The following is a 15,229-nucleotide window of genomic DNA, read 5'->3' as shown; positions in this document are numbered from 1 at the left end:
ACCTAACCTAGCAATCATGTCCTAAGATTGTCTATAAACACCAACTTCTCAAATACTCTTTGGATGGGTTATGATATCCACTGGTTCCCTCATTAATGAATGAGTTAAGTAAAATCTTTGATATGTGTTTATTTTGTATTTGCATGACAGTTATGATTTGACTTTTCTACAAATCATACATTGTAAGATAGTTCTTCACTGGGGGCCTAGGATCTACACTTTAACAAATCTTAAAACATAGCAATAACAACAAAACACACAAAAAACCCTCCTTCGACCCAGTGTCCCTTGACATTTACCATCTTTTTTCTCACTTTTCCTTTCTTTTGCAGAGATTTTTTCAGTTCTCTATTCTTCATGTCTTGCTTCTTTGCCTCCCACTCTAGCTTCCAGGCAGCTGCAGGTTGGACTGTGCCTCCCAAAAAGATATGTTCAAGTCTAAATACCTGATACCTGTGAATGTACCTTATTTGGAAACAAGGTCTTTGCAAATGTACTCAGGTTAAGTAAGATACAGCCATACTGAATCAGGGTAGACCCTAATCCAATGACTGGCATCCTTATAAGAAGAGGAAAACTTGGACACAGATCCAGACAGGGAGAGTACCATGCAACTACAGAGGCAGAGAGTGGAGTGATGCAAAAGAACACCAGGTGACAACCGCCAGAAGCTAGGAAGAGTCAGGGATCCTAGCCTAGGGTCTTTCGAGAGAGCATGGCCCTGTCGACACCCTAATTTTACAATTCTAGCCTCCAGATCGATGAGACAATACATTTCTGTTGTTTTAAGCCATGTAAGTTTGTGGTAATTTCTTATGGAGCCCTAGGAAATGCAGACCTACCTCTCCAATGAAACTATTCACTACAGCAGCCTGTTTCTGAGCTGCCAAAACCCACTGGATACTTTTCTATGCTTATCATTTGTGATCTTTCTATAGCACTGGCACTGCTGGTGCTTCCTGCTCTCCCAAATTTCTTCCTTCCTTTATATCCTCCCTCCTGCATTCTTAAAACTTTCCTACCATGTCTTAGTTCTTCTATCTCTGTAATTGCAACTTCTCTGGCATCCCAGCTGACCTGGCCTCTTACTGCTGACGCTGCTGTTCTTCAGGGCTCTTTCTCCACTCTTTGTATTCTACCAAAGCAATCTCACCTACTCCTAGGATTTCAGTTACCACTGAAGTAGAGAAAACTCCAAAGCCTCCAACTTTCTCCTAATCTTCAAACTTGTCACTTATTATACATATCAAGTACCTCTGCATTCAAACTCAACGTGTCCCAAGTATTCAAGGAACATCTCCCACATGCCACACACTATACTAGGTGTTCCAAACAACAAAAATGACAGTAAAGGCCTCTGTCCTTATAGTTCACAATATAGTAAGACAGACATAGCAAGTAATTTCATGGAGGATGAGTACTACAGGGAAGTGTGTGCGTGTAGGATAAACAGCAGTTAACAAGATAGAAATCCTGGTGGATGAGGGATGGAAAGCAGAACAGGATTCCAGAAATGAATGAATGAATGAATGAATGAATGAATGAGAGAGAGAGAGAGAGAGAAAGAAAGAAAGAAAGAAAGAAAGAAAGAAAGAAAGAAAGAAAGAAAGAAAGAAAGAAAGAAAGAAAGAAAGAAAGGGAGGGAGGAAGGGAGGGAGGGAGGGAGGGAGGGGGAGAGAGAGAGAGAGAGAGAGAGAGAGAGAGAGAGAGGGAGGGAGGGAGGGAGGGAAAGAAAGAAAGCATTTTAACCTTTGCTCTCTCAAATTTACCTGGTCACTATGTTTTATACCTTCTATCTCCTCAATATCTTTAAATTTGGTTTCCCTGAACAAGTGCAGACTCTTGTTTCCACGCTTGCTAATATTTCCTCCCTCTAATCCACTGTCAACACTCCTGCCATGAAGGTCCCTTAAAAATCCTTCCACTATATTCCACTGATGATACAATAAGTCAAATTCTTCATCAAGGATACAAAGTCAGTTATAATCTTTCCCCAATTCCCCTTCCGGTCTCATTTTCTGACTTTCCCCACAGCCTCTTTGCTCCGGCTGTGGGACGGTGGGTGACTCCTGTGCACTCTATGTTCTCTCCTCTGGGCCACTGCACATGCTATTCCACTCTGCCAAGAACAGCATGAGTCCTCCTCTCACGCACCTAACAAATTTAATGTTACCTCTTTTGTGAAACATGCTGAAAGTCCTGGTCTCTCCAATTCTATTATCAAAATATCTTTACTGTATTTAATATGCTTAATTACGTATGTATTTTTATGTCAGTTTACCATACCAGCTGTAAAACTGTTAGGCAGGCATACACATAGAAATAGGACATACTTGGTTCTTAACACATGCTGTTGAATTTAGAAAAATAATAAACCCAAACACATCAGTGGCAGGCACTTGACAGGCAAGTGATTTAGTAGAAAGTACATAGGCTTTGGAGTCAGACAGACTTGGATTTAAATTCTAGCCATGCCAACTTTTGAGGCCTGGGCACTTACCCTCTAAAAGCCTCCATATCGTCATTGTACATGGGGATAACACCTTCCATCTCCTAAGATACCTGTGAGGGTTTGGTAGCAACTTCTGTAAAATACAGTGGACTCTATAAATGTGAAACTCTTTCTCCTTGATAACGATGCCTGTGTCTCCTTATTCTTCTGGGATCTGCCCTGCATATCCAACAGTTTTTCTACACCTTATGCCCCATGCTAGCTGACTGGTCTAAGAGGAGGTACTGTCTTACACTGGGCCAAAGTGATGCCAACTCACCCTTCCCTCCAATTGCTGGACCTGTTACATTAGGGAAAATCCCAGAATCTCTCCAGTGTTGAAGCTATCAGCCTGGAGGATTGCCAAAGCCATGAATGAATCTGTGCATCCACAGAAAGCCAGACTGAAGAGACAAAAATGAAGCTGAATCCCTGGTGCCTGAGGTCCAGCTGCATTCCTGCTTTCCCCTTGGCTTAGCATAGTTCAGCTCTTCCCCAGACTCCACAAGTAACCTTAGAATCCTCCTAATACTTTTTTCCCTTCTATAGTAAGCAGATTTAGACTTCTGTTCCTTACGACCAAGAGTCCAAACTAAAACACTTTTCCTCCACCCATGCAACAGAAGAATGTCTCTCAGACCTACAAAGTTAGCTTCTAGGGTCCAAAGAATAACTAGAAACAACTTATTCCAGAAAGAAAGAGATAAACCATGAACCTGACAACGATCTGAGAGGAGGGAGATCAAAGACAGTTGAAACACATCAACAGAAGTTGAGAGACAAAGCGGAGGTCAAAGGGGAAGGTGAAAGTCAGCATTCAGGTCTGGGTGGGTTAGAGGACAGGAAGAAATATGTCACGTGAACAATCCTGCTTTGCTGTCATGTTCCTCTACTGCATAGTCTGACCCTTTTCACTGAACTAGAGGTGGAACTTCCCTAAACAATAACTGGGATGGGGATAAGGGGTATGGATGGAAAGCATTGGGTGTCAGCAGAAGGCAAACATCTGAAGATGAAGATTTTAAGTGCAGAGTAGGAAAAAGGGAAACAACTTCATCCACACATCGATTCACTCATTGAACAAAAACTTACCAGCTACCCCAACAGGTTTGACCCCACCCTTATACATTCTAGAAAGAGAGATGCATTATATATTTAATAACACTGAGAGTGGGAAGTGAACCCCCAAATTGACATGGTTAGTATTTAAATCCAAGTGTGTTTGATTCCAAAGTCTCCATACTTTCAAAGCCCACCAGATAAAAAATAGTGAAGACAGACAAAGCTCTCAGGTTTTGGAGAGTAAAACAAAGAACCAAGCCAAAACAAAACAAAACAGATCATTTAAATGAGTTTTAGTACAGCAGATCTGTGGCAGATCTCATCACAACTGACACATGGCTGTCTCCAGTAATCTTGAGATATTCAGAACCTGAGAGAGCAGACATTGGGGATCTGTCAAGGATCAGGGAAAAGGGTAACTGAGATGATAGACTGGGGTGCCAAGGCTTGGTAAGAGACAACTGAACCTGCAGATGCACAAATGGACTAGGTGAAGATGGAGGAACCTACGGCTGATACCATGCAGCTGATACCACGCCTAATATCTCACATACAAACTCCTCAGCCTGTCCGGCAAGGGAAGGTCCTTCAAACTAGTGTTCCCACTGACCTTTCCAGCTTTTGTTTCTCATTATTTTCCTGATACCATATTACTAAAGCTACCTGAGTGTTTTTCTAGCATTTCAGCTGGTGACTAAAAAAGAAAGCAAGCAACTACTAGAACCCAAACTAGGGGACTCTTACAATGGTGGAGGTGACTCTTCAAATGAGAACTTGAAAGAGAAAAAAGGAGTGCACCCAACTTGCTGATGCTGATTTAGGCTGTTACTGTTCTTAAGGAAGATGACCGGTGGGCACAGAAGTGCTCTCTAAGAAGGAGCCATGGCTATGTACAGAGTTCCAGGCAAAGGAGGCCTCCTCTCTCAAGGGAGTGCAGCAGATGTCTAGCACCTGGGAAGAGGATGGCTGGGAAACGCTGAGCAGATGTTAAGACTCTGAGCAAGTAGGCTCAAGAAATGGCTCTATTCCCATGGGACTGAGAAGCCCAGGCTCTTGGATGGACCACTAACTGTGGGGATTAGACAAAGGACAATGGCGTGAAGGGCATGCAGACGTTCAGTGACTAACACCAGAAATGGGCCCTTAATATACAGACATCATGCTAATTATTAAAAATAAGAAAGTGAATAAAACTCTCTGCCAGGAACAAATATTTTAAATAGTGTCATTAATGAATGAACAGAAAAAACTGGAAAGTACTATCTGGAAATGAGTATTTGGTGATGGTTAGAAAACGCTTCACAGAGGGGATGAGACCCAAGAAGGGTCTTTGAAGGATGATTAAGAGTCTACCAACTAGACAAGGAAAGAAAGGGCATTCCAAGTAGAGAAAACGGCAGATGTTAAGAAGTCAGTATAGGGAACAAGGCAAAAAAGCCTAAAATTATGTAAGAATAAAAAGCAGCCCAGTCTTACACCTGTACTAAAGCATGAGGGGTACTGGCATAAGGTTAGCAAGTCACAGAGGTAGAGAGGGTCTGGAATGTGAAAAAATTATACTGGTGTAGGCAAAAGTAGATTTACAGTTCTGAGTACACCAAAGTTTATTCTTATAATATTTGCCACACAAACTGTAAGCCTCCTTTTGCCTACCCCATATATATAATACGCAAAGGAGTTTGGATTTTATCTTACAGGTGATAAAGGGGCTGCTGGCCACACTATGGGAGTATTAACTTAGCTCCAAGAGGGCAGACAGTACCCCAGTGCGTAGAACCATAGCCCACAAATACTTGCTCAATGATTGGGCAGAGGTGCAGAGACTGGAGCGCAAGGAAAAAGCAGTGGGCCAAGACCAGAGGCCTGCTACTCACTGCAACAGGGCAGGCTTTAAACTCCCATGGTTTCCTGACTCCTTGCTGTTCTGATGCTGTGATCTTTACTCTTCAAGTGTCTGCCATCACTGTGGACTAGAAATCTAGCAATTCTTTAAAACTCACCCACTTAAAACCACTTTATTGGCAAAGCTTCTCCTAATTTCCTAGGCACTGTGAGTTCTCCTTCTCTCATAAACCCACAGCGGGGTGCAATCTTCCTTGGTTATTTCTATATATATTCCAACTTGGAGATTATTTCTCAAACTATAGGTTCTCTGAGGACAATGAAAATGTTTACTGTTCTTCTCTGAATGTCCCTGGACTGGACTAACATATGTGAATACTCTCCTGGGAGCTCATTACTGATACTCCTTCATGCTGACAGTTCTTAATGAGAGAATGATAGAGTACCAGCATCTTTCCTTCGATCCCAGGCAATTCCATTTTGACTGCAAAATTGCACGTACCCTACTCAGAAAAAGCCGTGCAGGGAACTATTGGGCCACTCCTATCCTAAGGAGTGGAGGGAGCTTGTACCTTGGGGTCTTCCCTCCAATTCAAGTAGCTAATTAGTTTTTCTTCCAACTACATATCCTTCAAAGTACAGGTTGACTTAATAGGTGATGTTTTAGCCTTTTAACATCAACCCATTATCCCATCTGCTTCACAGACATTGGCATTAATTAAATACTAGTTCACTTAAATATCTACAGGTATTTTCTGTCTTCATGGATTATACTGATTTAATCCACATAATCTGGAAAATTAGCATGATATGTTACTGAACTATTATTTTGAACTGACATACAGTAGGTCCTCCAACAACGTCTTTTCATTAAACAGCGTTTTGACATTGATGAGCTGCTATATGAACTTAACACTTTATATCAATTAGCCTGTGGTAAAACTGGTTTTGTTAACAAGTCATTTCACTGTAAGTCTCAGAATCTATCAATGTCATTGAGGACTTACTGTACTTTCTCAAGGATCCTATCCTCAGTGAAGAATTTAATCCAATGGAATAAAGAAAATAATGTAACAGCAGTTCTGAACAATATAGTAATTACATAATAAATAATAAATATCTTCTGAGGAATTTTTACATTTTGAAGTTTTTGACTTGTATTTTGTAAGTAAGCTTATGTGTTAGCTTACACATTTTTACAAGACATCTCTACAGAACATAACACAAAAATTACATCCATGTAAGATTATGTAGGTGTGTAAATATGGACTAGAAAGGAACATAAAAATTATAAGTTGATAGATTAGGGGGTAGAACTGTGGATAATTATCATTTAAGTTTTTGGTTTTGAGTAACGATCAGTTATCTGTTCAATATTTTAAAAATAAATAAAGTACTAAGGCCATAACGTTCTAAAATAAAGTGAATTTATGAGCCACACAAGAAAAATTATCAAGGTGTCTACTTCATACTTCAACAATCACATTTAGCAAATATCATTCTCTATAGAGCTTTTCCTAATTCCCTTAATTTTGTCATCATTCCACACTCTTCCAACTCATCAAGAAGTAGAAATAGAAACTATCTATTTGCATGCATTCAATTAATGCTCAATATTATTACCACCTGAGCTTTCACATTCCAGGTTCATTTTATTAAGTATAGTCCGAAATTTAAAATCTACCTCTGTAAATTTAGCTTTTCCTCATCATACTGAAATCCCAATATGCTTTCTGGACATTAATTCATTTGTCATTTTAATTCTAGTACTGGTATTTTCATTTATACCAATTCAATACTTTAAGATTTTTTTATGTTGATCTTCTATAACCTGAAATTTTACAATTAATTTTAACTTATACATTTTTAAAATGTGGATTTTAATCTGCTCACTAGCATATGTAGAATATGTGCTATATTTCTAATTTCCATTGTGCAAAATTGGAAATATAGTAGAAAAAGATGTTTTGATTTTTGCCTCTAAACAAAACTATATAAAGAATCTTACTGCTTTATTACACCAAGAAAGGCAATGGAAAATTCTAAATTTAATTAACCTAATGTTAATACTAGAAATAATTACAAATATTCTTTGCAGAGAGAAAAGTGCTCTTCAATTCTGACAATTCACAAATATTGTTCAAAAATATTTCCCTGCATCATTGGGGAAAAAAGCATTACTTGACAGAACATAATTCTCCCCCCCCGCCACACATTAGTTCCATAAACCATTGTGGAACTGAAATTTTTAGAAAAGAACCCGATTTGTTTCATAGGTTTATTAAATTAGCAAACAAAAATCAGTATCTTCACAAACATTTCACATTAACAGTCATAAACAGGTCAGTCTTAATGGATTTTAAAATTCACTCCACATTCAAATAATATTCTAACCCAAAAGGTAGGCAAGCCTTCCAAAATACAAATGAGGAACCTGACCTCCTGAGATGAGGTGATACAAATTCCTACAGTCATAATGTAAATCAGAGACATAATTCATTCACTGGAGACCTTTGACTTCCTATTAAATTTATTACAGTAGCTAATATGCAATCAGCATAAGCTTCACCAATTTAAGTTTTCTAGAAAGACATACATTTTATAGGAAAAAATGTTTTCAATAAGAAAATTATTTTGAAGGTGAACTTAATGTGAAATTTATAAATCAAAAATACAAAAATATAAGCGGTACCTAAAACACGATAGTAAAATAGATGTGAATAAATAGAATCAACTTATAGATTAATGATATGAGACTAATCAAAAAACATCTCTGCTATGAAAGGCTGGTAAGTTTTCAGACCAGTGATAAATTTTACTCTGAGCCAAATTAAAAGAAAAAGCACTCTTGTCAGCAAAAACCTGCTGAGGAATAGCTATGCATGGCATCACTGAAATAAAGGTAATATCCCCTACTACATCAAAATGATGTCCGAAAGAAAAAAAAAGAGCCCGAAGCACCATTCTACCTCAACATCTACAGGCTGGGGCAAAAGTAGGTTACACTTATGAGTACGCAAAACAGAGTTTATTCTTGTATTATTTATTAATGATTGTATTATTTTCCATACGAACAACTGTAAACCTACTTTGGCCCCACTCTGTATATTACATGCATTTTACCTAGGCTGGCTGGGAAAAAAATCTATTACAAAACATTTTACATAGCATATTTTAAATTCTGACTATATGCAAACTGCAGGAAATCTGAAGCAGAAAGAAGAAATTATCCACAACCATACTAGCAAAAGAAAACTTATCATTTCATTTCTTTCCAGTCTTTTTCCTAATACTTACTGTAAAGTAAAAGCTCCAGCTTGTAACTCAACGTTACAACACGTAGACATTCCCATTATTAAAAATTCTATAGTATTTTAAAGCAATGCTTCTCATTCTGAAATTACACTTCTTTTCAGGTTATACAAGGAACACAAGTGCACCCTTCAAGCACATCTGTTAGACTAGGAAGACTAGTTTAAAAGCAATTCCATCACAGTCCATATTGGGGTCCTTTGGATAAGAAAAAACAATTTTTAAAAATCAAGGAATTCAAATCCCACACAATTCCTGAATTTTCAGGTGAAATATATCTCACTGGTCCTTACTCTGTCAGATAGTTTAGTAAGCTCAAGATTAGCAATGATAATCAGTTTCAGCTATATTATGCTTTCCCCTTTGCAAAACTCCAGTGTACTATCAGTTATGATATAGGTATGAAGGGATTAAGAAGTACAAATCGGTAGTTATAAAATAGTCACGGGGATGTACAGTACAGCACAGCATCGGGAATGGAGTCAATAACATTTTAATGACTATGTATGGTGCCAGGTGGGTACTTGAAATATGGGGGAATGGGAGGGCAGGATAATCACTTTGTAAAGGACACGGCTATCCAATCATTATGCTGTACACCTGAAACTAATACAAAATAATGAATGTCAACTGTAATTGAAAAACAAAATTTTTAAGAAAAGCAAACAAAACAACAAAAAAACAGGTATTCTTGTATCACCCACGTAGAAAACTGAGATATGAAGAATTTAAATGACTTAATAATATTTACCCAATCAATTTAGAAGAACTAGAAATTACGTCTTTTAAATTACCAACATCTTTCCTATTTGTGTTTAATCTGCATTGGTGTTTATATAACACTGTGAAAGACAAACATGTATTTGTTAAAACACTCTGGTAAAAACTTAAATCTTTTAAAAAATGTAACATTGCATGTTTAATTAGGTCAGGCTTGAGAAATTCTATAAACAAGGTAATTGTCTTATATGGGGGGAGACATATAACTGATTCTATACTGTTCAAAGATTTTTTTAAAAAAAGATATAAATACTTTCAGATCTGGAAATAAGCAAAACAGAGCATTCTGCTTATGTAGTTATTTTCCTTTCTGTATCAAGAGACCTTAGATTTTTTTGGTCTGTTTCCTATGTTTGAAATAGGATAACAACGTCTATCTCAAACGGTTGTGGTGAGGATTGAGTTAATCCATGTAAACCACTTGGTACTGTGCCTGCTACAAAGCAAGCCCCAGTAAATGTAAGCCTGTGTATGTGTTTATGTTTTCTTTTGTTTTTTTCCTACTAGGAGGAAAAGACAAGCATAGGTTCTAAGACTTCAATGGAGAGAAGGATTTCACACTAATTCCTTAAGGGCTGATGTACAAAAATTTACCGAAGATTATCTAACTAAAACCTGACTGCTAACCATCTACATTGAATAAATCTGTCCCTACATCTAAAAGAGGTCAGTTTACCAAATATGTTTTATCCTTGTTAATGATATTATATTTCCATGTGCCTGTCAGTTTCAGCATCGTCATAATGACAGGCTTATGGCCATGATTCCATACTTTACCGAAAACCACATGAGAGCAACATATGGTTGCTGGACTTAAACGTGTTGATCGATTAAAAAAGAATCTTCCAAGAAATAAGTAACAACACTTCTCACTGCAATGAAATGGGAAATGTGTTGATCGATTAAAAAAGAATCTTCCCAGAAATAAGTAACAACACTTCTCACTGCAATGAAATGGGAAATGCAATGGAAGATGTGTTCAATAACTGATGACAAACTGATTCAAAAACTGCGGTTCACTGCCTGAAAAATAGTACTAAAAGGGGGGAGCGTGAATAAGCTCCGCATTCTCTTTCCATCAGAGTATTCAATAAACAATTTTGCTTGCTTCTGGAATAGGTTTTCCAAGGACTGTAGATGGAAAAAAAGTTTTGTCCCTTTGTGGATGGACTTATCCTTTTAACGTGGAACGTTCCATTTAGGCAACATAGAGGCTGCACCGGGTCAGAGCCAGCCTCTGACCCTGGCCATCTAGACCATCATCCTAATAGGCAGGGACTGTCGAGGATACTGTCTGAAATCAAGGTTCAGAGGTAACCAGAATCAATTTCATTCGCTTTGGAACCTGAGCATTTCCACAAAAGATAGCAATTATCGTCACTTGCCTTTAATAGGTTTAAAATGCTATTTAATTACCTTGCCTTTCTACTGTCCATCCTTCCACTTAGCTTAACTTTAGGCGTCACACATCCAAAACTTTTTTTTCCTCCCAAAGGTTCCCCCCCCCTAAAAGAATCCAATACCAAAAAGGAGGCCTTGATAGCAAGGTCTCATTCCCTCTTTTCAGGAAAATGAATGGCCCTGCCAAAAAAGTAAAGTCGCGCCAAGTTGGGGGACAACAGGCTGATCCCACCTTTGCCGCTTAACCTTTCGAGCGCCCGGCCAGGTCTGCCCACGCACGGAAGCGCCCCGCACGCCCCCGGCGCGTCGCAGATTCGGCGAAAGGCCCGGGGACCTGGCGCCCCGCAGACTCTCCCCGCGCCCCCGCCGTCCCGGGGTTCCACGCGCCGCGCGTTCCCCGGGGACCACTCACCTTGCTGGGCTCCAGCGTCCTCAAGCAGCAGGAGCAGGATAAGTAGGGACAGGAGGAACAGAGGCATAGGAGAGGAGGAGTCGCAGCGGGGAGGGTGGAGGCTGGAGTGAGAGTGGGGGAGCGCGGCCCGGGCGGGGGCGGCGGCCGCGGCCCGGGCTCGGGGACTGTGAGGGCTGCGCCCTGCTCTCACCACGGTCCGGCTCGCCATCGCGGCGGCGGGCAGTCCGCCTGCATAGTGCGGGCGCCCCGGGAGTCCCGCGCGCCCCGGGGCCGCGGCACCGGGCTGAGAGGCGGCGGCTGCGGCGAGAGGGCGAGAGGCAGCGCGCGCCTCGCCCGGCGCCGGGACCCCCTCGGCTCCTCACTCCGCTTTCGCCTCCTCTTTCGTCTCTTCCCTCCGTTCCCCGCTGGAGACCCCAGGCCGGACTGCAGGGGAGGGGAGGGAAGGAAACGGGGCCCCTCGAGGCGCCGAGGACGGCTGCGCGGAGCTGGGGAACGAGCCTCCCGCTCCGCGTCCCTCAAGCCGACCCTGCTCGCCGCGCTCTCCCGCCGCTCAGGCTAGCTGGCAGGCGGGCGGGCAGGCCGCCGGATCCCTCGCGCTCCCTATCGCGCGCCCTGGCCACGCCTCCTCAGCCGCCACCGCCAATCCGCGGTCGGCTCTGGTCCGTCTCCCCCCGCGCCACCCAATCAACACGCTCTCCCCTCAATCGACCAGTTAGCTCCGCTGCCCGCTAATCGAGCTCCACCGCCTCTCATTCTGCTCCTCCAATCCCCTGAGGCCCTGGAAAGCGTCCCACCCGCCTCCCCCAATCTGGGTCCCGCCCCCAGGCTTGGGCCCCCGGCGGCCCCCGCCCGGCCCCGAGATTTGTTATTGTTGGGCCCTCAGCCCGAGCTGATCCGGCTGAGGAGGCCGCCCCCTCGGGTCCTCGACTTCCGGGACGCCCCCCTCCCGCGCTCCGGCTCCGCGGGCTGCTCCCGCTCCCTGCTCCTCCCCCGCCGCGCATCAGGCCCCTGGAAGGGGTGGGAAGCCTTGATCCTGGATGGCTTTAGCCGGGAGCCGAGTCCAAAGGACTTTTTAATTTCTTGTTAAAAAAAATAGAGCGGATTTAAAAAAAAAAAAAGCTACTGCTAATTGTCGCGGCCACTCCGAGTGACAATAACAGATCAGTGACATATATATACACATATAAAAGGGGGGAAACAAACAAAGGGTATAACAAGATCCATGTCCCCAAAGTAATTGAAACCTGGCATCCTAACATCCGTTCAGCGCACCTGCAAACCCTGCGTTGTGAGTTGCAGGAGTTTCAGCCTAACACACAGACGGGTTCTAGGATGTAGTGTTGGGACAGAGATGGAAATACATCGTGAAAGAATCAAATAAATGCTTATTAGAGTCACAAACAATTTAATGGAGACTGTCAAAAGATAGAGTGACAAAAAGAACTGGGTTTTGGGAAAGCGGAATCCATGGATCCAGGAGGCAGGCTGGCTTTAGGGAGGAGACAGGTGCCCTCCTGCGTGTCTTCCACATGGGCTCCTAAGGAGGGTGGTGTCATTAATAAGTGCAGGAAGCTGTAAAGGTGGAGCAGGTTCCGAGGGAACGTGGGTTAATTTTGGACATACTGAATTTAAGATGCCCACTCTGCTAATATGCGAAGCTATATAGCAGGCAGGTGGACGTTTTGGTCCAAAGCTTCGGATGAGGAGTGCCCTGAAGTGGTGGGTGGAAGTCATGAACAGGTGTAATATTCAAAACCACGGAAGGGACTGATATCCTCAAATGAAAATCAGAAAGTTGTAAAGGACTTTGGAGGTCATCTTTTTCAACTCCCCTGCAAACCCCTCATGCTTTAAACCTGTCTACCAAATGTCTTTAAAAAGCACTTACTAGATGCCTATTAAATCCTACTATGCTTTAGGCCTAATGTGGGCATAGAAAATTCAATCAGAGGAGGTTACATTCTGTGGGGACGGCGACCGTGTGAACAGATCCATCGGCTATCAGCAGCATGTTGGAGGTTTGGACTGATACCACAATACCACATTGGAAGGATTTTAAGAAACCCATTACGGCAGGTATAAAATTCCACCTGTCTTGAATCTCAGGCCAGCGGCAAAGGAGAATGGATTACAGGTGAATGGTGTTGACTGAGCTGCATGGGGTAGGACCTGTAGCAGCCAGGGCTGACTACGTTCCTTGACTGGTAAATGAATTAATGCTGTGGATCAAGGCTCTAGGGGAGACTAGAGCTTCAGGAAAGGAACACACTGGATGGTTATGCATGAAATGCCAGGAAATTAAACTGTGTATCATTTTAATGTGTTTGTTTATTTACTCCATGTTAAACATATAGATTCTCAATCTAAATTTCAACTCACCAGAGCTTTCTCCCCTTTTCCTCTTCTCAGTCTTCTTTTTGTCTCATTTTCTTTCTTCTTTTTTCATCGATAAAGAGTGGAGGAACAGAGAAAATGGAATTGATCTGTAGAGAAAAGGAGAAATAGGAAAAGAATGGTTACATCCCATTCCCACTATTTCTGCTTCTAAATGAACCTCAGCTCAGCCACTGCTAAGAAAATGAGAATGGAGGAGAAGAACCTGGGGGCCTTTGCTTCATACAGAAACACCTGTGTTTTAATGGTAAGATTCAGTAAGAATCACTGGCAGCATCATCACTATTAAATGTCTGTTAAGCATTAATAAAACAGGAGACGCTCATTTAATATGGCATTTATACTGGAAACCTTGGGATGATGGTGTGTAATGAATCACTGGTGGACTTTATCAGTGAGGGTATATTTTTGGCAGGATAACAAAAAAAGGGAACAAATGAGAATTTGCTTTTGTGATCTTCCATTGGTGTGGCAGAGAAAGAAGAATGCGGCATTTCTGGGGAAATATTTCAGACTTCAAAGCTCAGGACCCTAAGATCTGATTACTATTCTCACAGGCGCATTTTGCTTTGTCCTATTGACTGTTTGGACACATGTTTACAGACAAGTTTGCTGCTAAATGTCTGAATTATGCTGAGACTTTCTTCTTTCCTGTGAACAGAACTGGTTTGGATACATTTTTCTCTTTATCTTGTAAGCTTCTTTCAGTTAGTCATTTCAGTCAAATCTAGCTCTCAGGTTTATTACTTATATTTTCTTAACATTTATAAATTATTTCTTTGGGTGTCTGTTTCAACAAACTTAAGATAGAAGTGTTAGGAACCTAATTTATTTTAGAAGGTATTTCATTTCTGCTAGTGGATAATGACATTCCATATATTTTCTTGGCATATTGCAGCAACATGAATGGTTTTGATCACTTTGCATTTGCCTTCTTCTACAACCATTTTTCTTTTTCATCTCCTCCCTCCCCTTGTTTTTTCTAGTAACATAATAGAATAAGTTTAATTCACTGTCTTGTGGGTCAGAACAAGAAGGCTTCAGCTTGGTATTTTATCTCTGATGGTGGCTACAAAAGATTTTGTAAAAACATGAAAACCGCCCTCTATAACATCAACATCATGCCTAGACATGAGAGAATTAATTATACATGAGAACTAAAAAATGAATAGTGAACATGCCGGAGTATCTGAGATAATATGATTTAGGTGTGCAGTGACTATGTGCCTCTCCCGCTATATACTGTATTCTTTCCTGTGGGGCCTATGCTGGCAACATAGTAAAGAATTAAATATACAGAGTTGAAATGCTGTTGAGAAACTGAGGTGTTTCATGAGGTCATGGAAATAGCCTTCGACCGGACTATTGTATCCAACTTCCACTCGGAAGTGCTGTGTAACCTACAGTAAGTTTCCTAGGCCTCGGTTTCTTTTATTTACAATAGAAGATGGATGGATCTTGTTATAGGTTTTCATTTTGACAATTTGTCCATTTTGACAATTTATCCACTGCTCCCTTTCGTGTCACAGTCAAAT

The 15,229-nt window shown here is 41.3% G+C and overlaps 1 protein-coding gene across 2 annotated transcripts in view; it reads right to left on the bottom strand.

Annotated features, from left to right (window-relative positions):
• The window catches only part of DCBLD2 (discoidin, CUB and LCCL domain containing 2), a 77,355-nt gene extending 65,832 nt beyond the window's left edge, over positions 1-11,523 (bottom strand). For both annotated transcript variants that reach the window (XM_016199721.2, XM_087818126.1), the window contains exon 1: positions 11,301-11,523. In XM_016199721.2, coding sequence (XP_016055207.2) covers positions 11,301-11,508 — 208 coding nt within the window. In that variant the 5' untranslated portion in view covers positions 11,509-11,523. The remainder of the gene's footprint in view (positions 1-11,300) is intronic.
• Positions 11,524-15,229: the final 3,706 nt, after the last annotated feature.

The sequence above is a fragment of the Miniopterus natalensis genome, chromosome 6, assembly GCF_054644295.1.
Source record: "Miniopterus natalensis isolate mMinNat1 chromosome 6, mMinNat1.hap1, whole genome shotgun sequence".
Classification (NCBI taxonomy): Eukaryota; Metazoa; Chordata; class Mammalia; order Chiroptera; family Miniopteridae; genus Miniopterus; species Miniopterus natalensis.
This window is presented reverse-complemented; position numbering and strand designations above follow the sequence as displayed.